The 21,793-nt window shown below is 40.3% G+C and overlaps 1 protein-coding gene across 2 annotated transcripts in view; it reads left to right on the forward strand.

Annotated features, from left to right (window-relative positions):
* Positions 1 to 21,793, forward strand: part of plxna4 (plexin A4) — a 252,711-nt gene that overhangs the window by 158,823 nt on the left and 72,095 nt on the right. For both annotated transcript variants that reach the window (XM_070548887.1, XM_070548883.1), the window contains exons 5-6: positions 4,087 to 4,187; positions 21,581 to 21,704. In XM_070548887.1, the coding sequence (XP_070404988.1) occupies positions 4,087 to 4,187; positions 21,581 to 21,704 (225 nt within the window). The remainder of the gene's footprint in view (positions 1 to 4,086; positions 4,188 to 21,580; positions 21,705 to 21,793) is intronic.

Genomic DNA, 21,793 nt, shown 5'->3' on the forward strand with positions numbered 1-21,793 from the left:
GATTTGTTGTCTCTGGGACATTTATATCATGTCTGGCAGCTCACGATTTAGTTCAAAGCAATTTATTCCTACAATTTCTTATATTTAACCAAGGTTTGTGTCACAAATGTCTGCTTCCATGGCCAACTGTGAGGCTAGATTGCCAACATTGTGCTGAACTAATGAACAAACTCTCACCAGGGAAGGAGAAAAAGACGAAGTCAGCCTTTGGGTGAAAGAGAAAAGATAAGAGGAGTTCAGTGGGGCCCACAGGCTGTGAATCGGGATTGGACTATCACTGTAATTTCTTTCTCTGTGTGCATTTGGAAGTGTGTAGATTGGCTGCAGGTGGAATCTGTTTAATTACAAGTGGAAAATGGCAGGAAAAGAGTGGGATAAAGAGAGGAAAAGAGATGAGGTAGAGGAATTAGTTGATAATAAAAGTCTTTGCAGATTTAATAAATGATCCGTTTCTCAGAGTGGGTTGACTTAAATGCCTTGGGCATTTTCAAAGGAGAAGGAAACAAAAAAAGTAGCCAAAAACCATTAATCTATATATTTCCTTCCTTTTCCCTCCTGATTCTGATCCATCAAGCGTCAAGACACACACACGCATGCAAGCCGTGTGCTATTTGACACCATTGTCCCACACACCAAATGATCAAATGCATCTCTGTCTTTCTCCCCACACATTAAGGCATCAAGTACCTCTGTGATCTCTGCTTCTTTTAAAAGCATGATTGTATTCAGCAGCTTCCATCTCTGCCTATTGTGAAAGGAGGGTGAGTGCAGGGTGTAATGGCTGTCATTTACTCACCTGAAACAGGAGGGAATTATAAATGCCACGCACCTCATCCTTTGTAATTATCCCCGCTGATATGATAGCACGGTCATAGCGAAGAGATGGTGAGCCATAATGGTCTCCTCACTGGTTAAACCCACCAAGAAGATGGCATAAAATGAATGTGATATCGAGATGAGAGGGACAAGGGGTGCATCGGGTCGTTTAGCCACCAAATCCCTCAATTTTGTGATAAAAGTGGAGACAAAAGTGTTGCCTACTCAAGTGTGTGTGTGTGTGTGTGTGTGTGTGTGTGTGTGTGTGTGTGTGTGTGTGTGTGTGTGTGTGTGTGTGTGTGTGTGTGTGTGTGTGTGTGTGTGTGTGTGTGTGTGTGTGCTTTGAAATGTGAATCGAGGCTCTGGAGAGAAGATGAATGTATGATCTTACACACCTCAGAGGATCTGAGTGACAGAGACAGACAGACAGAAACAGAGAGAATGGATGATATCAGGATCTATGCTCTGGAACAGAGGGCTGCTATTGGTGCCCACCGCTATTGCCATGCTCTGTATGTAGTGTGCGTGTGTGTGCACATTTCTTGTTTTTCTTATTTGTGTGTTATCTGTTGACACAACCTTCTCCCCAGATGCTGACATGTGAAGCTTTGATAGTCAAGTGGAGATCCCAGCCTTAGTCTCTATTCCTTGAGTGTCTTCTGTGCTTTTGCACCTGTGTGTGTGTGTGTGTGTGTGTGTGTGTGTACACGCACATGCATATCTGATTGATGATGTGTTAGATCATATAGATATAGGAGCATTGTTTACTTCAGGTCAATGTGGGCGCTTGACATTCATGGCTACCGCACGGACCATGCACCATTTATTTAAACACAACATGCACAGAAATAAGGAGTGTGTGTTTTCATGCACTCACATGATACGGCTTTGGCAGATGGAATTTATCCACTTGATATTACAATGATCTTCCTCTTCAGCGAATGAGGTTATGTAGCTGGCAGTGAGGTGAAGTAATAGTAAATGTTAGGAGGAGAACGAGGAAGATGGGAAATCTATCTTGTTGCACTCATTGTGCAACGTGGATCAGTGTTGAGTTTGATCATGTGCACACGGCATTGCACTTCTATCTCCCTGATTCCATCTGAAACTCATTCCCTTTATCTACCTAACGCAAATATGCCTCTACACAGTAGGGAGGGCTAAACATGCTTGTTTTCCACAAAGTGCACACAAGAGCTTGACACACTCACACACACCTGCACTGTCTTTAATCTGTAATCCCATGCATGATTCCTCTTAGCTGGCAAGGAGATACGCCCTCTCTCGATTTATTAACTTCTATCTCTCTCTCTCTCTCTCTCTCTCTCTCTCTGGTCCTGATGCTGACACACAGGGCGATGTGCTGATTAGCTGTAGCCTATAGATATTAGCTGAACTCCAAGGAGGATAAAACATATTTTCTGTGCTGGTGTTGACTATAAATCTCTATATGCTCTAGTGCTGTTTTGGTTCTAGTTCGTGTTTGCATGGTTATGGTATTGGGAGTGGTTTTCTGTACAAGTATCAAGTCCAAATCATTTTTAGGTACGTTTAATATACAGAGAAAATAATCTTTTTTCTCTCATTTTGAATCTTAAGCAGAGTAATCTGTATTCCAGCCAGTGAACACACACACATACATGAACCTTTCGTACACTCTTCCCCTGATCGTATCAGTCCCCCTGCTGGTGATGTCATCTCTTTATCTCCCCCGTCAGGAAGTGGTGTGAGTGACAGCGGTCACCCACCAATGACGGCTCATTAATCAAAAGTGCCAGCAGCTTGCTGTTGCCATGGTGACAGGAGACGGGGACAGCTGAGATCCACCTAACTTTTGCCCTCTGTACCTGATCACTTAATGCCAATGCCAATCAGTGCCAGTTTGAATTGGCAGTGCTATATATCATCATAAAGGAGCTCCTAATCCCAGATGGTTACATTTCAGCATATGGAGCAGCTGGACTGGTGAGAAGATAAGAAACTGTCACACGCCATCTACTTTTTCACAAACATCAGCTGTGATACGAAACAGTGTCCCTTTTATGTTGTTTGATTTTTGTTTTGTAATTGCATTAATCTATTACTCAAATTAACTTTTTAATCTACTTATATTAACTGTTTCTATATCAGATCTAGTAAATATCCTAGAATTTTGTTTCACGTTCATAAAGAACTCAACATTTTTATGCCCAGAGTTCATTTTGACAAGAAGTTTTAATTTAGTCTCACTGACAGAAAATCTTTTTAATTTAATCACAATTTAATCGCCTACTTCGTTTTAATTTCAATCTTATTTTAGTTAACTAAACTCTATATTTATGACAGTTTGAAATTGTGCCTCTCAGTTTTAATAATGTAAACAAATCTGTATAATGTGCTATATTTTTAAATAGGACAGGGAATGACATCATACTATCAAAACATTTAAATGTATTACTCTAATAATGCAAGGAGGTGAACTAAAGGTGAGACTTGCTTTCACGTATATTTATTCGTTTTCCCATAACCGTTTTGAGGTGGGCTGCCTGAATGTGTTTTTCCTCACAAATACCGCTACGACGCAGAATGCTGATAATATCAGCCGTAGCTGCGGCACGAAAACCATTGAACCACCAGAAGCACCGCTCCGTGTGTTTGGTTTGTTTCGGCTCCAGCAACACACTCCTCTCCTGCGCCTTCTTGCTGCTACCACCCTAACGCTTTTCCACCAGGGGAAACCCTGAATGTGTATTCACCAAGTAAATACTTTTCAGATCGTCACATCTAATGTTTTTCCTCCCAGCTCTGGACATTTTCTCCTTTTAGACATTAATTGTTCAACTGTTACCAACGTATACATCAATACACAATTTCTGTGGTTACCGGTAGCGCGTTTAAACAGCAGCCAGCTCTGGACTCTGATTGGTTCTTTTCTTGCCTAGTCCCACCTGTTCCATTTGCTGATTGGTTCTGCTTTGTGTTCGCCCATCTTTTTCCATTTTCTAATAGAATTTTTGTTACTGTCAGTTTTCGCTGTCATCTTTTATCCATCGAAAATGTCGATCAATTTTTGTCATAATTTAGTCTTTATAGAGGTTCAATTTTAAGTTTTGGCTTAGTTTTCATTCGCAAAAATTCATTTGTCACAAAAAAACAACACAAAAATACTTTGTCAATGTCATTAACGCTGTTTATGTCTTGAATTGGAATGCTTCTTTTATATCATTTCCCCATTTTTTACCTGTTCCATGATAACGCCGTGTTTTATTCTCAATGTTTTTGTCTCTACAGCTTTCCAGGGTGCCAGTCGAGGCCTGTGGACAGTACACAACCTGCAGTGAGTGTCTTGGATCAGGAGATCCCCACTGCGGCTGGTGTGTTCTTCACAACATGTAAGTCCTGATAGACCCAAACGCTACATTTGATCTGTTTGCTGTATTTTTTAACCACTGATCGTTAACACATGCACCTTAGGGTTAATTGTGTTTGAGTTGGTACCCCCCATCCCAGTGACATTCGGGCACATGCCCACCACCCTCTCAGTCCTGAAGGATTCAGAACTCCTCTAGTAGCGTGTGTAAGAAGATGCTGAAATCTGGAGAGGAGGGCAGATGGACAATGCTCAAGAAAGACAGAAGATAAGAGATGAACATGATGGTTTCAAATAAAGAAGCAGAATAATAGGGAACAGATAGTCTGAGGAAAATGTCACGAGAAAAGCTATCAAGATGAATATTATACATTTAGAAAGACTGGATAGAGGAAGTGCAAGAAATAAAATGACAGTGAGATCATCGAATCAAAGAAATAAAAAAATGTGAATTTGTATGAAATCAACCAAGTAGAAACTCCCAGTGATGACAGATGGATGGATCATGGGTTTTCAGAATTATGCTTACACAACACCACTCAAACACACTCATCCATAAATGTCTGATTCACCAGTCGAGCATATTACTCGTTTACCAAGAACTTTTGAAATAAACTTCCTCTGTAAGCACTTAGCCAGGCAGTGGACTCATGGGACTTATATTCCTGCAGGTCGTATAAAGGAAAACAATCTATACGTGTAAAGATCAAGTCATCTCTAACCTGTAATCTGCCATAGTTATTTGGTCATTCTGCACTTGCAATTTTAAACTGATCTAAAGTCCATGTGACTGTGTGAAAGATATGCAGACGTGTGCTTTTATGTGTGTATAAAAACCCATTTTCACTCTCAACATCCTTCCAGTCAGGGCAAATGGGTGGCCACAGATTGTCCTGTCACACTCAGCCTGATAGGACCAGCTGCCTTTGGCTCATCTCTGGCCTTACACACATGCACTCAAGGGAACACACACAAGAACTCGTCCTCTACAGATGCAATTTTAAGTTAAAAAAAAGGAATTGGGAGGATTGCTAGAAAAAAAACCATTTGAGTTAAACTTCAGTGTTGAGATGCGTGATCAAATTAAGGATTAAGAAAAAATATATACATAAAAAAACTATTTGTTTTGAATCTGAGATTTTAAATGTTTAAATAAAACCTCCAACTTGTACACAATCCAGGTGCAGCGGACACCCTCCTGAGCACCACCGTTGCTCCATCACAAACCAACGTCATGTTGCTGCTGGCTGATATTTGTCTAATGTTGCTTATTTCTGTTAGTATGTGGATGTGTCCCTGTGTTTGAAAGGTGCTTTATAACTAAAGATGCCTTGCCTATAGCTTTTTCATCATCTTACCAGTTTGATAAACTGCTAAATCCTCCTAAAGGCAGGAAACATTAAGTTAGCTTATTAAGCACACATAGTAGAGATCAATATGCGTATATCTAGAATAAAACATCTTTTTCACCCTACAGGCCAGGTAGATAACTAAAAAAGAATTAGTGTCTACACTCATAAAAACCCACACTGGGATGACAAGGCCTTAAAATTATGCCATGATATGCTGTGATACATTTCCCTGCTGGATTTTAAAATTCCTTCTGTATCCTTTCTCCTCTTCCTACACACTTTATTTAATGATAATGTGAGGTCAGTAGTAGTGCAAAACCATTAACACTCTGGATTCACAGCCTGATGAAAAATAAATATCCCAGAGGAACCTGAGAGGAGAAAATGACCATTAAAGCAGGAGATTATATTTAGTAAAAATGCCTAACTTAACCCCCAACCCTAATCCCAATGCCAAACATTGAGGATCTTTGTTTTAACTAAACATAGTTTGTATTAAATGGTGTTTTCTTTTTGTTCTTTTTTTCCCTTTATTCAGTCAAATATGTATCTCACTGACCTTTAAATTTTTAGACACTACATTGTGAGTAAATGTGCACTTTTTCAGTTGGCATGGTACTAATTTGTGCCAAGCTTAAAGGTGGGGAACACTGAAAAACATTTTTTAAATCTTATTTCTGATAATAATTGGTCATTATGATTTCCCATTCAGGATGAACCTATCTCCTGCATTAGCTTTGATAGAAAATAGACGGTGAAACTCTAGGATTTGAAAAGCCTGACAGATCTACGTCACACTATCATTTAACGTTCATGGACTCACCCATCTTGGCTTGTGACGGGGAAGGCTGTTGTTGGTTTAACGTCCAGGAAACAGCTGAGAATGCCTCGACTAGCAGAAGCTAACCATTAGCATTAGCAACAGAACTCCAGGTTTGTGTTATTTGTGGAGATAAAACGTCAACGTTGCAAGTCAGTAGTAGCATCCTGTTGCTGTTGTCCAATCTGAGGCAAGATGTCATAATATTAGAAAATAAGACTCAATTTCCTGCCGTCTGAAGCTCATCTCTGGCTCATCTACTTCCAGCTCCTGAATAATGGTGCACCGGTACTTTTTGTTAATACTTATTTTGGGCAATTTCTTTGCCCACATTTAAACTTCCAACAACACTGCAGCTCATTGGGGTACTGACTTCAGTTCTGATCAGCCTGCAGTAGAATAAGCATTAGCGCAATCCAATGTCTTCAAACTCCTAATCAAGATGTGCAACATTTGTAGAGGATGCCACTGACCTTTTTAACTCCTGATCCTCAATATCCTACTTACAAACTCAAACCAGTAACCAATGGGTTAGTAGCTTTGGATATCTGCTGGTTATGTCCAATCCCAGACAGAAACACAACGGAGACCCCAGCTAGATTCCCAGAGATGTGCAGAGCTCCTGGAACGTAGTTCAGTCACGCAGCATTTTTCTTTGTGGTGATGATGAATGAGCCACAGGTAAAACACAGAATTCCCTCTAGATCTGTGATTGTTCAGGTGGCCCACTCAGCTATGAGCCGCATTGATTAGGTTGACATTCTAACATGAAGGCAAATGGAAAACCATCTGAATGAGCTCCTCGAGTGAACGGCAGCAGTTTGATGAAACAAGCCAGCAGGCACAGACAGCGGTGCTTTGGACAAAAGAGACAACAAAAACAAATGCTGTGAATTATAATGGAGCTGACGTTCTTTGGTGAAATCTGTTATGAAAGGATTTTTATTCTGCAGAGATTTATGATATATCTATACTTCTTAAAAAGAATAAAGAAATACAATAAATAAAAAGTGCACATTTTGAGCACATTGCAAAGAAGACCAAAACAAAAATAAGTCCCACTCTTCCACCCACACTTGCTTTGTGCTGGAAGGAAGAACGACAAGCAGTTCAATTTTAAAGGGTTCCTCCAGATAGTTTGTTGTTCCAATCAACCTTGAAATCACCTCGCTGCTCTGAGGAAAAAACAGAATTGCATGCCCCCTTCTCCCCGTGGCTCGCACACCCTCTCTCCTTTCTCTATCACTATTGCCTTTATTTACTCTATAGATCGGTGAGAGGGGCTGTTAAAGAGAACAGCAATGCAAGAGCAGGAAGCCAGTCAATATTACAGGAGAGGAAATCAACAGGAGTGTGTGCCTGCTCCTTTGATGGAAGTCATTCTGTCCTTGACAACACACTGATCATTTATTTCTAAATGTCTTCAATGTCACACTCAAGTTTGATGTTGAATGTGTGTTGGGTTTAAAGACACATAATGAGATTTGTCCAACCAACTGTAAAACCTTTGCGTATTTTTGGGCCCTCCGGGAAAATCTGCCGCTCATTTTTAGTGCAGCAGAGAGCCGTTGCACCTGTCAGATAAATCGCCTCTCTGCTCGTCATGTCTTCTGCTGAGATGCACAACTTATGCTAATGCTCGTCTTGCTCAGCAGGTGAAAGGAAAGTTTTGCCTTATATCAATACTTTTTTGTTTGTTTTTATCCTTTTATTTTTGTTCCCACTTTCCATCTGACATTGGATGTCATGCACTGTCAATCAAAAGAAGACCACAGGAGCGATTATTCATCCAAAAAGCAGAATATTCCGCTGTGCATGCATAGTTGGAAAAGAATAATGTAAACATATGTAAAACAGCATTATCATTTGAGAATGCCATCATTTGACATCAACTTCTATTAACTTGAGCAATAAATTGGACGTATTTCGGATGTTCTGGTTCTTTTCAGTAACGGTAAGGAGACAATTTTACTTTGCTGTTGGTGGGGTTTGGCCTAAGTGTCATACATAAACACATAAAAGATTATTATTCTGTAAGCTGCTGCATGTAATTAAATGTGCAAATTTCTTTTAGAAAAAAGCCATAGTATGAAATTAGTTAATTTGCAATTTTTTAATGTTCTAAAAGCAGTGAATATTCTTCTGCTAAATGGATACACATCCTGAATTTGCAATCCTAAATCTCTTGCCTGATGGCAACTAATCAAGCTTAATTCAAAATGCGTCCATCACTCTCTTCCATTTTCCTTAGTGCAGATCTTTTGTATAAAGACTTTAGATATTTCTTTCTCTAAAATTTCCAAATCTCTTAAATTAGGACATTAAAGTTTTGTTTTTAACCACCACATTATGCATATTATAGAATATCTTATCAATAAAATACCTGGAACGTAGCCTGAGCATTACCACAGCCTAGTGTAGCTGAAATTTAGACTAAAACATGTCATCTGATTTGTCTTAGAATAAAGTTTTTCAGCTAAACTGTTTAATCTGTCTGCACCCAAATTTAAAAAAGACTGTGATCACCAACAGTTTATCAGTTCACTCAAGATAGTGAGCATCACAGCAGGTTAGGATTAGTCAAAGGGAGTTAATTGGACATTTTGATTTAGAATCAAACCCTAACTGGCAACACGGACATAAGATTTTGTAATATTTTACAGAGGATTTGAGAGGACTTTCACTTAAATGCTGCTTTTTTCAAGATTCAAGATATTTTATTGTCATTGCACAGGTGTACAATGAAATTGACTTTGTGCTCACTAAAGACAGCTCACGTAAGAGGTAGTAACATGGTAATAAGGCAAGTCTAAAGTACAACCTGAAATATAATGTGAACCATTATATAAAAGTAAACAGTCACATGTTGAGGTGTCAGGGTTGGTCATGTAAAGGTGATGTAGTGCCCTAATTGTCCAGCAGAATCCCTGTTAGTGTGGCAGCAACATTTGTATGGATTACAAAGAGGTCCTGGGAGCGGACACACCTGCAAGGTGTGCCAGTACACCTCGCACAGTAAAAAATACTTTCTGCTGAACATAATCAGTTTTCAACTGATATCCTGTTTCACAAATTGCTAGAAGAAAAACTAAATCTGTCAGATAATTTGCTTGAGTCTCACTGAAATGATTTCTCCTTGGCGTCAGAAACCCATCCAACAAAACCCTGGGGTTTTCAGTCGCACTGTGTTTGTTTACTGTGAGAGGCTGATATGGCGCATTCAGTTTTCTCCGACTCCCATCCACACTTAACCCCCTCCATGTAAGGCAGAGCTCTCCTGCAGAGAGCCAATATATCGGCTCTGCTCCGGCCATGTTGAGGATATGTTACCTCCTATAATGTGGGTCTGTCGGCTGTCAGTTCTGTAAGTGTTTAAGTAGGCTGTCAAGGCGCCTGTAGTGCATGACAGCAAGACAGATTGGAGACCATATTTAGAGAGGTACTTTTGTCAGAATGATTGTCATCAAATTTGTCACGGATGTTGAGAATATCTCACATTATTTTGTGATATCAGTGCCTATTTGGAAAAAGTGGTGCTAATGTCGTGATATCTTCACATTAATAATTGGTTTGCATATCTCAATCTGTGCTTTTGGCTGTGATAGCTACTTTTCCATTTTTATTGCTTTTTTATTCTCATTACACTCCCTCCCTCTCTTCTCTGTCAGTTAAATCCTACTTTTTCCAGTAGCCTGTATCATAGAGCAGGTTTTTATGATTGTCGTCAGCTGCAGAACATTTCCCCCTCCCCCCCTTTTTATATAGCACCAAAGCGCAAGTCATCTCAAGGCACTTGACAAAATTAGCATTCCAATAAAGTCCAGTTCATTATGCAAATTGGTTACAAGTTTCCTGTATAAAGAACCCATCAGATTGCATCAAGTTACTGACTAGTGTCAGTGCATTTACAGCAATCCCCAAACTAAGCAAGCATGTAGCAACAGTGGAGAGGAAAACTCGTCTGTACCAGGAAGGTACCTCCAATTAATGAACTTTAATTACACCTCATCAGTTTAATCTGGCTTTTATTTGCAGGTCAAGGTGCATTCATGTACCCTGGGTCAGTATGAGCAGCCATCCTTAGTGACTCACTGAGGTTTGAAAAGACAGAGAAATTGCACACGCTTGCACTTGCACACCCATCCACATGCATGCACATATGCTATCCCAAGTATTGTTCATACATTGCATACATTGCAATTTCTTAGTAGATATTTTATTTAGTAATAGATTACCTTCATTGTCTTTACCTGAGTGACTATGAAATTAGTCCAACAGATGAACTAGTAGTAGCACATTCTACAGGTGCTGGCCAGTAAATTAGAATATCATCAAAAGGTTGAAAATATTTCAGTAATTCCATTCAAAACGTGAAACTTGTACATTATATTCATGCAATGCACACAGACCAATGTATTTCCGATGTTTATTACGTTTAATTTTGATATTTATAGGTGACAACCAATGAAAACATCAAATCTGGTATCTCAGAAAATTAGAATATTCTAAAGGCCAATGAAAAAATGTTTGTTTCTCTAATGTTGGCCAACTGAAAAGAATGAACATGAAAAGAATGTGCATGTATAGCACTCAATACTTAGTCGGGGCTCCTTTTGCCTCAATAACTGCAGTAATGCGGCGTGGCATGGACTCGATCAGTCTGTGGCACTGCTCAGGTGTTATGAGAGCCCAGGTTGCTCTGATAGTCATCTTCAGCTCCTCTGCATTGTTGGGTCTAGCGTATTGCATCCTCCGCTTCACAATATTCTATGGGGTTAAGGTCAGGCAAGTTTGCTGGCCAATCAAGGACAGGGATACCATGGTCCTTGAACCAGGTGCTGGTGGTTTTGGCACTGTGTGCAGGTGCCAAGTCCTGTTGAAAGGTGAAGTCTGCATCCCCATAAAGTTGGTCAGCAGCAGGAAGCATGAAGTGCTCTAAAACTTCCTGGTAGACGGCTGCATTGACCCTGGACCTCAGGAAACAGAGTGGGCCAACACCGGCAGATGACATGGCACCCCACACCATCACTGACGGTGGAAACTTTACACTGGACCTCATGCAACGTGGATTCTGTGCTTCTCCGCTCTTCCTCCAGACTCTGGGTCCTTGATTTCCAAAGGAAATGCAGAACTTGCTTTCATCAGAAAACATAACTTTGGACCACTCAGCATCAGTCCAGTCCTTTTTGTCCTTGGCCCAGGCGAGACGCTTCTTGCGCTGTTTCTTGTTCAAGAGTGGCTTGACACACGGAATGCGACACCTGAATCCCATGTCTTTCATGAGTCTCCTCGTGGTGGTTCTTGAAGCGCTGACTCCAGCTGCAGTCCACTCTTTGTGGATCTCCCCCACATTTTCGAATGGGTTTGTCGTCACAATTCTCTGCAGGGTGCGGTTATCCCTAGAGCTTGTACACTTTTTTCTACCACATTTTTTCCGTCCCTTCGCCTGTCTGTTAATGTGCTTGGACACAGAGCTCTGCGAACAGCCAGCTTCTTTAGCAATCACCTTTTGTGTCTTGCCCTCCTTGTGCAAGGTGTCAATGATTGTCTTTTGGACAGCTGTTAAGTCAGAAGTCTTCCCCATGATTGTGGTGCCTTCAAAACAAGACTGAGGGACCTTTTAAAGGCCTTTGCAGGTGTTTTGAGTAAATCAGCTGATTAGAGTGGCAGCAGGTGTCTTCTATATTCAGCCTTTTCAGAATATTCTAATTTTTTGAGATACCAAATTTGGAGTTTTCATTAGTTGTCACTTATGAATATCAAATTTAAATGTAATGAACATTGGAAATACATTGGTCTGTGTGCATTGCATGAATATAATGTACAAGTTTCACGTTTTGAATGGAATTACTGAAATATTTTCAACCTTTTGATGATATTCTAATTTACTGGCCAGCACCTGTATGTTAAAGAAAGCAAAAAAGTTATTGTCAGGAGAGGGAGAATGTTCGATGGTTGTCAGTTCTGTGCCAGCCAATGGTCCCATCCAGGAGGGTAGCCCAGCTCAGCAGAACACCAGTGTAGCTTCTTCTGGGGAGAAAAACACTTAGAACATAAAATTAACAGCTGAAATAGCAGGAAAAATTGCTATTGAAGAATAGTGGTAGAAAAAAGTAGTCGAGTGTGGAAAGTTGTCAGTATGTCCTTTAGCAGCCTAAGCCTATAGCAGCATAACTATGGAAATAATGTAGGATAACCTAGTTTTTTAAGAGGCAGGAAATATGGGAGGCAAGGCTAGGGAGAACTGCCTTTACTGACTGTATTCCCCACTATACACTCCACCTCCCTCTACTCCCCCGCTCGTCTAAACCTGGGCTAATATCAGAATATAACCATAAACCCCATCATATAAAAAAGTTTTAAGCCAAGTCTTAAAAGTAAACAAGTTGTTTGCCACATGGGCTGAACTTGGGAACTGGTTCCACAGGAGAGGAGCCTGATAACTAAAAGACCTGACTCTCATCCTGTTTTTAAATATTCTAGGAACCACCAGTAAACCTACAATCTGAGAACAATTTGTTTTGTTAGAAACATATTAACAATCAGATCACTGATGTATGATGGAGCTTGATTATTAAGAGCTTTATATGTGAGAAGGATCTTAAAATGTATTCTAAATTAAAAGGCTAGCCAATGTAGGGAAGCTAAGATAGGAGAGATGCAATGTCTCCTTTTTATTCATATCAGAACTCTAGTTGCGGCATTATAGATAAGCTGAAGATTTTTAACTATGTTGTGTGGACTTCCTGATAGTAATGAATTACAGTAATCCAGTCTTGAGGTAATAAATGTCTGAATTTATTTTTCAGCATCACTCATGGAAGGATATTTCTAGTTTTACCAATAATCCAGAGGTGGAAGAAGGAAATCCTACAAACCTGTTTAACTTGGAATTTGAATGACATGTCCTGGTAAAAGATAACTTCAAGGTTCTTTACTTTGTTCTCGAAAGCTAATTTAATGCCATACCAGCCCTCGAGGCCCAGAATTGAATAGCCCTGCTCTAAAACCTGACTAAATTTCCTTGAAAAGGGCGTTACTGTTTAGATGCTCACATACTCAATTAGCCACTATTTTCTCAAGGACTTAGATAAGAATGGAAGATTGGATATTGGTCTATAATTCATTAGGTCCTCTGGATCATTTGAATGCTTCTTTAGAAATGTAATTACAGCATCCTTAAAATCTTGGAGTATTTTTCCATTTATTAAGGATAGGTTGATCATACGTCTAAGTAATAATTTTGGGATTGGCTCTAATATACAAGATGAAAGTTAAGTTGAAGCTGATATTTTGATAGTTTTTTGTGTTTTTCACTTTTATTTTTGTTAAAAGTGGATGTCAGAGACTAGAGAATTAGGTTATCAGACATTCGTCTCCCCATGAATTCCCTTACTTTCCACTCAGCAACTTTTCTGTCTCCCATAAATAATGCTTCCTGCACAAAGTGGTTAAAGAGTAATTGTCTGCCACAAGTTATGTGCATTTACTGACTTCATTGACTCAGGTCTGTCAGTCCAATCAGTTGTTTGATTGGTAAAATTTGTCTTACATAGGTTATCATTTGGCAAACTGATTGCATATTGCTTTCTGTAGTTTGTGATATTTGGATGTGTGAAGTTTTGTCAAACAACATTTTAGAGGGACAGCCCTTCCCTCCCTTTCCCCTCTCTAAATAATTCTGCACCACTGCTACCTGTCGCCACGTTCACCACCATCCGTTTCCTCAGTATGCTCATTACTGTGGTATGCCAGGGTAATGCTAATTATACTGCAGTGCTACAATTAGTGTGCAACCAACTCATTGTGTCTGGTTGCAGTGACCACTTGGCTCCCTGGAGACAGACTAAAGTGCTTTGAAATTCACTCCTACCAGAAAAGACATGGTTAACTCAATAAAAAAGGTTTTTTTTCCCCCTGAAATAGGAAGCCTCAGATTTCAAAACTGTTGAGAATTTTTTCAGTAAAAGGATGTTTGAAAAGTCACTGCTATCAGTGTGTTAAACTGTAGGTTTGTATGTTATTATTGTCAACTGGGAATTTACTGCGTAAAAGCTACGTGTTTTACACCCAACACACCTACCTTTGTTATTAACTTACTTGAACCAAAGATTTATCTTTCTAATTTGGTAATTGGCCAAACACCCCATTAAGTCAGATTTATTCCAACTTGTGGCTTTGAACTTCTTTAATCCATGACACTGGTGTGATATCTGCTCCTGGGGGACCTTAGCCATCCCCTGTGTGTAGGCCACTAGTTTTGTCCCTTATCCTCACTCTCCTGGTGGCTCCTAAGGAAGGTTGAGGGAAAGGAACAAGGCCAAGAAGTGACAGGGGCATCAGGATGGAACAGACTGGTGTGCATCCCACTTCTCTGAACTGTCACTGTCATAGTGTGAGAACACACACACACACACACACACACACACACACACACACACACACACACACACATGCGCAATAGTTGCTGGTCCACTCTAAGTCAGGACCATTGCTCACTGTCACCCATTGTCACTATAGCACACACAAGAATGCACAAGCACTAAGAAATGGACATGTACACACAAACACACACACACACACTGGTGTGGCTGTCTTCCTTTAAACCTGGTAGAGCATGAACCAGCCTGACATGAGACCGAAACGATGGATGATGGATGTGATGACAGTCAAAGTAGGTGGAGATATGTGGTTATGTATTCCAAACGATGTGATGACTGAAAGTGTTGAGAAGGAGAGGCGATATAAATTCACAGCAAAAGAGAGGAGGAGATTAGAAATCTTCTTGAGAGGAGCATAAATTAATCTCTAGAAGGAGGTGCTTGAGTTGAAGATGGGAGGTAAAGAGCTTACAGTTGCAAGCGTTTGGCTGGGCTTGACTTTGATGGCGAGCCTTACTTGGAAAAAGTGATCAGGAAGGTCACCTTGCACGTGTCACCAAATAGATGCTGCTATGGCAACAGTGGCAAGGTAATGATATAATAATCACATTATGTAATCCAACACTAATCCCTATTGATGTTTCATTGTGATGTCAGATAGTATTGTCAATGAGATTACTCACACATGAAAAGAGTGGCATCTATGAACTCATCTTCTGTTCCTGGAAATGAACTCAGAAGCTGGACAGCTTGAGCCATGTTCTGGATCTGGATGGTCTATTTACGACTGCATCATTTAGTGTTTAGTTTTTAATCCTAAATCCAGCCTTACAGAACCTAATTTGGGAAGTTGAAAATTATGTCAAGTTTATTTTTATCTGACAGGAAAAGATGAAACCAGAGCATGCAGCAGATGAGCTAAGGGCTGACGTTTTCAAAGTCCTAATAATGTTTTATTTTTTATTTTTATTTTTATTTTTATTTTTTTTGCTTGATTATTTTGAACCTTTGTTTGGGGGTAATTTATGGGAAGCATTCCTCCTAAAAGTCTTTGTCCTCCTTGACTGTGTTTGACATTCTACATAACAATAGCTGTTATTTTTGGATGTCTATGACATGCCATGATGTGACCGATGTGATGCCTAACTGGCTTCTCCCTGCACACACTGGTCATATCAGGGCTAGGCGCAGGCAAACAGACACCTCCTTTGATTATTTTAACCAATGCTGATGTGACACTGGCTCAGTAAAAGAACAAAGAACTGAAGTGTTTTAAACCACACTTCCGCGTAGGGGAGTTGTTTCACTCAGTCCATCATGAGAAATGTGTAGAAATCAAACATGATGCATAAAATGAATACTGATACACATGCATCGGGGACATACGAGTGTCCTTTTCTCAACCTCATAAAAGAGTGTCTACTAATTCAGAGTTAGCTGTTTCATTCCTGTAAATAAAAACACCATAACAGGCAGGATATTGACTTTCTGGATCAATACCATCATAAGATTCTGAGTTTCTCAGGTGCAGGATCATAAAACAATACAGATAAAGATGTAAGCCAAGTACACTTTTGACGTCCAATTAAGGAAAGAAAAACCTGTGCTGTCAACTTTAGATTGGTTATTAATAAAAATCAGTAAATATGTGACTTTAGTTTGAAAATGCCAAGCCCATTCTCCTCCAACAGACCTTTCAGTGTATTTGAGAAGGTTTTCTTTGGCATCATTAAACGCTAAAAGCAGACAGATGGAAGACATCATGCTTGTGTCATACACTTCAAATTTAAACATTGCAGCAAATTCCATAATGACCCAAAAATGAAGTTTACAATTAGGCCCAAATATTTGATAAAAGAAAAAATATATCCACTGAAACTTAGAGCCCAGAAATACTGCATTCAGCCCAGTAAAGTATTCTCGGTGTGTATTCAACAATGATTCAGTATCCATTCAGATGAATGATTCTTTAAAGTTTGTGTCTTGTCATAGAAAAATCGCCCATCCCCACCTTCACCAACAGCTAGGCAGTTAGAGTTGTTTATTATAGAGAACCGGGCCTAATGGCATCATTCAGGGCAGCTACAGCACCACACATAAACAGATAAACAGCCTAATAAGCCCTCCACAATCTGCCACCATTGGATACGTGTATCAGGCACTTTTTCCTGTTTGTGTGTGGGTAAAATGTGCTGCTGGCCTAGTTTTTGAGTGCTCCTAAAACTGTATGGCGCTAAAAGTCATTGTAGAGGAAAGCAGCTGCAACTGGTTGGCCAGAGGCTCCGACTGATGTTGCCAATCACCGACTGCTCCGACTGAAGCATGGTCGTGTAGAAAAAGGAGAAATATGGGATTTCTGTTGCAAATAGTAAATGATTAAACCTCCTGTTTCTATTTGGTTTTTAATGGAACACTAATATAATCAGGATCCCCTTATGATTTTATTTCTTATGCATGTAGACGAAATGATTTGATCGCAGATCGGAAACCTTCAGCAGCTGCCTTGCCATGTAATTTTTTTCTCAGTTGGTGTTCTTGCATCAAGGGCATTGCAAATCTCTAGACCTAGGTGCAGCCACTCTGCAGTTTCTGAGCCCTTAGGTCTGGCAGTATGAGAGTGGTGCGTGCACGTGTGCGTGCACACACAAACTGCAGTAGCAGGGTCACGGCCAGTGGGCCAGGTAATGACTCTCCCACCAGCTTCTTCATGCAAATTTGGGCTCGGTCTGTGGACAGCTACTCTTAATGATCGCAGGAGGTGCAATCACGTATGAGTGAGTGAGTGAGCATGTGTGTGCGTGTGTATTGGGTCACATGTTCTAGTGAGAAATGCTGCCAGCCAGTGCTGTATGACTGAATCTACGTGACACAGCTCCTGTTTCAAAGTAACTTATACAACCTAAAGCTATTAGTATGTAAAAGATTCCATGTAGTGTGTGATGATGCATGGCTAGCATGGTAATTGGGTTTCAGCTGGGCTACAGGGTGCCTATTTGTTGTGCATTGATTTACCACAAACACTAGAGATACAAATCCACTGTGTATTATGTAACTAATACTCTGGGAGGTTGTGGAATTTCACTGCAGGGGTTGCTGTGTTAATTTTCCTTCACATAAACTCTTTTGTTGTTGTTGTTGTTGTATCAGTATTGTTTTTTATGATCATCTGTCCTCGTCTTAAGCCGGCCATCATCTTGTGTGTACTATACGTGTGAAGCTGCATGTGTGTGTGAGTTTTCCTGACACTGGTTTTTGATAGAGCTGAGGATGGCTGGACCACATCTTTGTGAGAATTTAATAGCTTTCATTTCACAGCCTGTTTGACCTTCTCCAAGCCTTTCATTAGGTATGCATTGCACCTGAAGTCTCACATGGCCAGATACAGCTGCAACCCTTCCTTACGATAATCTTTTACTCTGCCCCCTTTAGCCCTGCATCCTGAACTCTGGGGGACACTTTGCTAAAATGAGGGATTTCAGTCAAATTTGGTTATGCATCGGTAAAATAAAGGTATTCAGTGCTTTTATTGATGCACCGTTAGGAAGTGAATTGCGTACTTTGAATAGATTTTGCTTCCTATGCACATACGACACTGAATAATATGGGGAATTCAAATAATAAAAACCACACTGATGGATGTTTTGTAATGAAATGTTAACTGCATATGGTTATGCGTTCCTGACAACTTTATCAGCAACAGTTGCCAAGGCTAGAAACCCTTCTCTGCCCTCTCTTTAGTCTCTCTCCAATTATGCCACCTTATCAAGAAACAAGAGAGCAGATTAGCTTTCACACAGAGCGATCTAATCCTTTCAGCTCGCTTTCTCACACTGTGTCATTGCCAGTCAAACGGCTCAGCAGTATTTATGGACCAAATGAAGATATGGTGGACGTCTAATTTTCTGCTAAAATGATAGCCAGGGCCAGGCTATTTTATGATTGTCATTTGCAGTTTAAATAGCACTGATCGGTGGGGTTTTGTTAAACAGTCTAAATGATGCAGTCTTTCTTGTGCTTGTGTGGGGATAGCAATAGAAAACAATTGTGCAGTGCTTTTGTCTAATAATGCCCTCCTCTTATGTCGGATAGGCCGTGTTCTGCATTGTCTCCATGAGTTTACACGTTGGCTGCAACAATAAGCCTGTTTGCCTTCGCAGCAGCAGGAAGACAAACCAAACAACATTGTTCTGCTGTCCTACAGTGAGAGACTGAGTTAAGATGTAACAACACTTGTTTAAGAAAATTGCCTATCTGTTATGTTGCCTCTTGGTAGGATTCTCTGCTGTCAGGGACTGAAGGGAATGTAATTAAACTCTGCAGGACATGTCTGTGGATATTGTCGATTTGAAATGACAAAATACGAATTCAAAGAAAACAATGTAAAGACTCTTCAAGTGGCGAAACATCACCAAGTAACCCGTTTGAAAGCATTTGTCTCCCATGTCAGATTTGTGCATAGTGCAGCATGTTGGCCGTGCTGTGTTGGAGCTTCGTTCAGAAGTAATACCCTCCACCTCTTCCCTGAAGTGGTCTCACTGAAAACAAATGAGAAGACCCATCAGGCGATGATCATAAGCATCTGGACTTTGAGGAGAGCCTTCCCTAACAGTTGTTTGTTTGGTTTGTTTACATGTTCATCATTTCAGCTGCACCCAAACGGGTTCAAACGGAAGCAACTGGACTTCTTTGGTTTCTTGACGGCATTTAGCTTCTTGGAGCACATAAAGCCTTCATAAATAAACAATACTTATGATCCAGTCTTCCCTGCTGTTTTCCTGCAGCATCCTGTGTTCTTAGCTGTTTACACCTGCTAGCATTTTGTGGAGATGCCGTCATAAACCTGACTCGTATACAGCCCAGCCAGGCCCAAGGTCATTTATCAGCGTTGAGCACATTTCATAAATCAAAATACTATGTGGGGTTTCTGTCGGGTTTGCCCTGCAACTAATATCAGGGCAAAAGCCAAAAAACAGAATCATAGTTTAATAGATTTAGTTTTAATTTACAGCGTGAAAAATTAAGTCACATTGTTATTAATTTATTCTGAGGTGTAATGTGCAGAGAAATGCAGCACGAAACTATAACCAGGAAAAATACCTGCTATTTCCTTAAAATGTTGGCTTGTCATTAAACTTAATTTGTTTTTTCTAGAAATGTCTCTGTCTGCAGAGGTGTTTGATTAATCAGTGTTTGATTGAAGCTGGTCTAAGAAAATGTTATTTAGGCCATATTAATAATGTAGTTACCCGTTTCTGTTCTTTCTTTTTTCCTTATAATGAATGCCTCACGAGCTTCTGGTTTCTACTCGGCATCATTCTCCAGGAATCATACCTTTGAATTTTAAATGAGAGTAAAAGAATAAATGGGTTAGAAACCTCCATTAAGAAGACTGTATGCTCCATCTTTTTCTATTGATTCTTTGTTTTGCACTCAGTCAGCTACTGTTTTATTTAAACACTCATAATCAGATTAAAATCCCATAACTGGTGGTTTCCATCAGCAGATCCGACCACCTTTTCAGCAGCTTCCCTCTTACCTAAACGTAAACAAGACACGTGTTCATTATACATAATTAGTGAGTGAAAGTGTGGATTTGTGGATTTCTATGTGGCTTGTTTGCCTGGAGGCTCTTCGTATGATGTGGTCCCATTAAATCAGTGCTAGAAAGGAAGGCAGACACCAGTGATAGGAGCACAAAGGAACCTGAAGCGATTAAACCCCTACTCAAACCAGCTTAGCGGAGAAAGCTCCACAGAAAGCCAACACTGGCTGTAGTCCCCTAAATCTTGCAAGGTTTTACTTTTTATTTTTTTTGCTCTTCCATTTTCTGTCCTGTACTTGTTCTCTACCCTTCTCAAACAGATTGTCTTTTTGGTTTCTTTATGCCCGTCTTTTCAACACTTTAGGCTGCTTAACTTTACAATGCTATTGTCAGGTCACCCTTCCTGATTTTTTTCCAATAGGAGAAAAGGCCTTTGTCTGCAAAAGGCTGTTTTACTGTGTCTCAGACATCCAAGACCTTGAACGCCTCTTTTATTTCTTTTCATTCATTTATTTCTGTTGTTTGAAGACTCGCCACACATAATTTTCCAGGTTGTTAATTGCACTGGAAGTGTTTCTTTTCTAAATCAATAAAGGATTATACTTGAATACGCTTATAAAAGGATTAGACACGAACAAGAATGTGGGGTTATGTGGAGAAGGAAACAAAGTCTGAATCAGATGGTTTCCTAAAAAGCAAAACTACTGAAATATGTCAGCCACTTCTGTTGTAATAATTCATGTGAAAACTTTCAGGAACAAAGTTTTTAGTTTGCATGAATGGAGGTTATTATTCTAAAAACCCATTTAGAGTTTCCTGCTTTGGGAAAATAACCCCGACGTCTGAGATGGGACAGAGTTTGGGAACAAGAGAAAGTAAATTCCTCTCAAAGCACAAAGGCTTGACAAAAGACCAACTGATCCGTGGTCCGGTATTAAGAGAGGGGAGTCCTTTATCCCCCACCAGCCTTCCACCTGGATTTGGCATTGCCCATAAATGCCAGTCATTAAGATGGCTGCACAAAGCCCATGGCTACCCTTTTCCCAGCGGGCTGGCTCTACTTCCACACATAAAGCAACCTTTGTTTTAAATGTACCTGCTCCCAACCCCTGTAGTGACTGGGCTTCCATTCACTGACCGCTGGTGCGCTGCCAGAGGGAGGAAATATGATAAATGTTTCTAACGCCACCTGTTTGAGAACACCAGGACATTCCTTGTTCCCCAGATCCCAACAAGTAGCCCAGCTCAGGTTGCCAGGTGCATGCGGATGCATGTATTTGTCAACCGTGAATAACACCCGCCTCCTTTTTTTTTTTTCAGGTGCACCAGAAAGGAGAAATGTGAGCGCTCATCAGAACCCCGTCGCTTTGCTTCAGACATCAAGCAGTGTGTGCGTCTCAGCGTCCACCCTAACAACATATCAGTTTCCCAGTTTAGCGTCACGGTGAGTGGGTAAAAATAAATCCTCCCATCATTTCCAGTGAAAGAGAAACCTTTTGTAGAGCGGCACCACATCACAAACTTCCCATCACA

This window comes from Nothobranchius furzeri, chromosome 1 (genome assembly GCF_043380555.1).
Source record: "Nothobranchius furzeri strain GRZ-AD chromosome 1, NfurGRZ-RIMD1, whole genome shotgun sequence".
In the NCBI taxonomy this organism is placed as follows: Eukaryota; Metazoa; Chordata; class Actinopteri; order Cyprinodontiformes; family Nothobranchiidae; genus Nothobranchius; species Nothobranchius furzeri.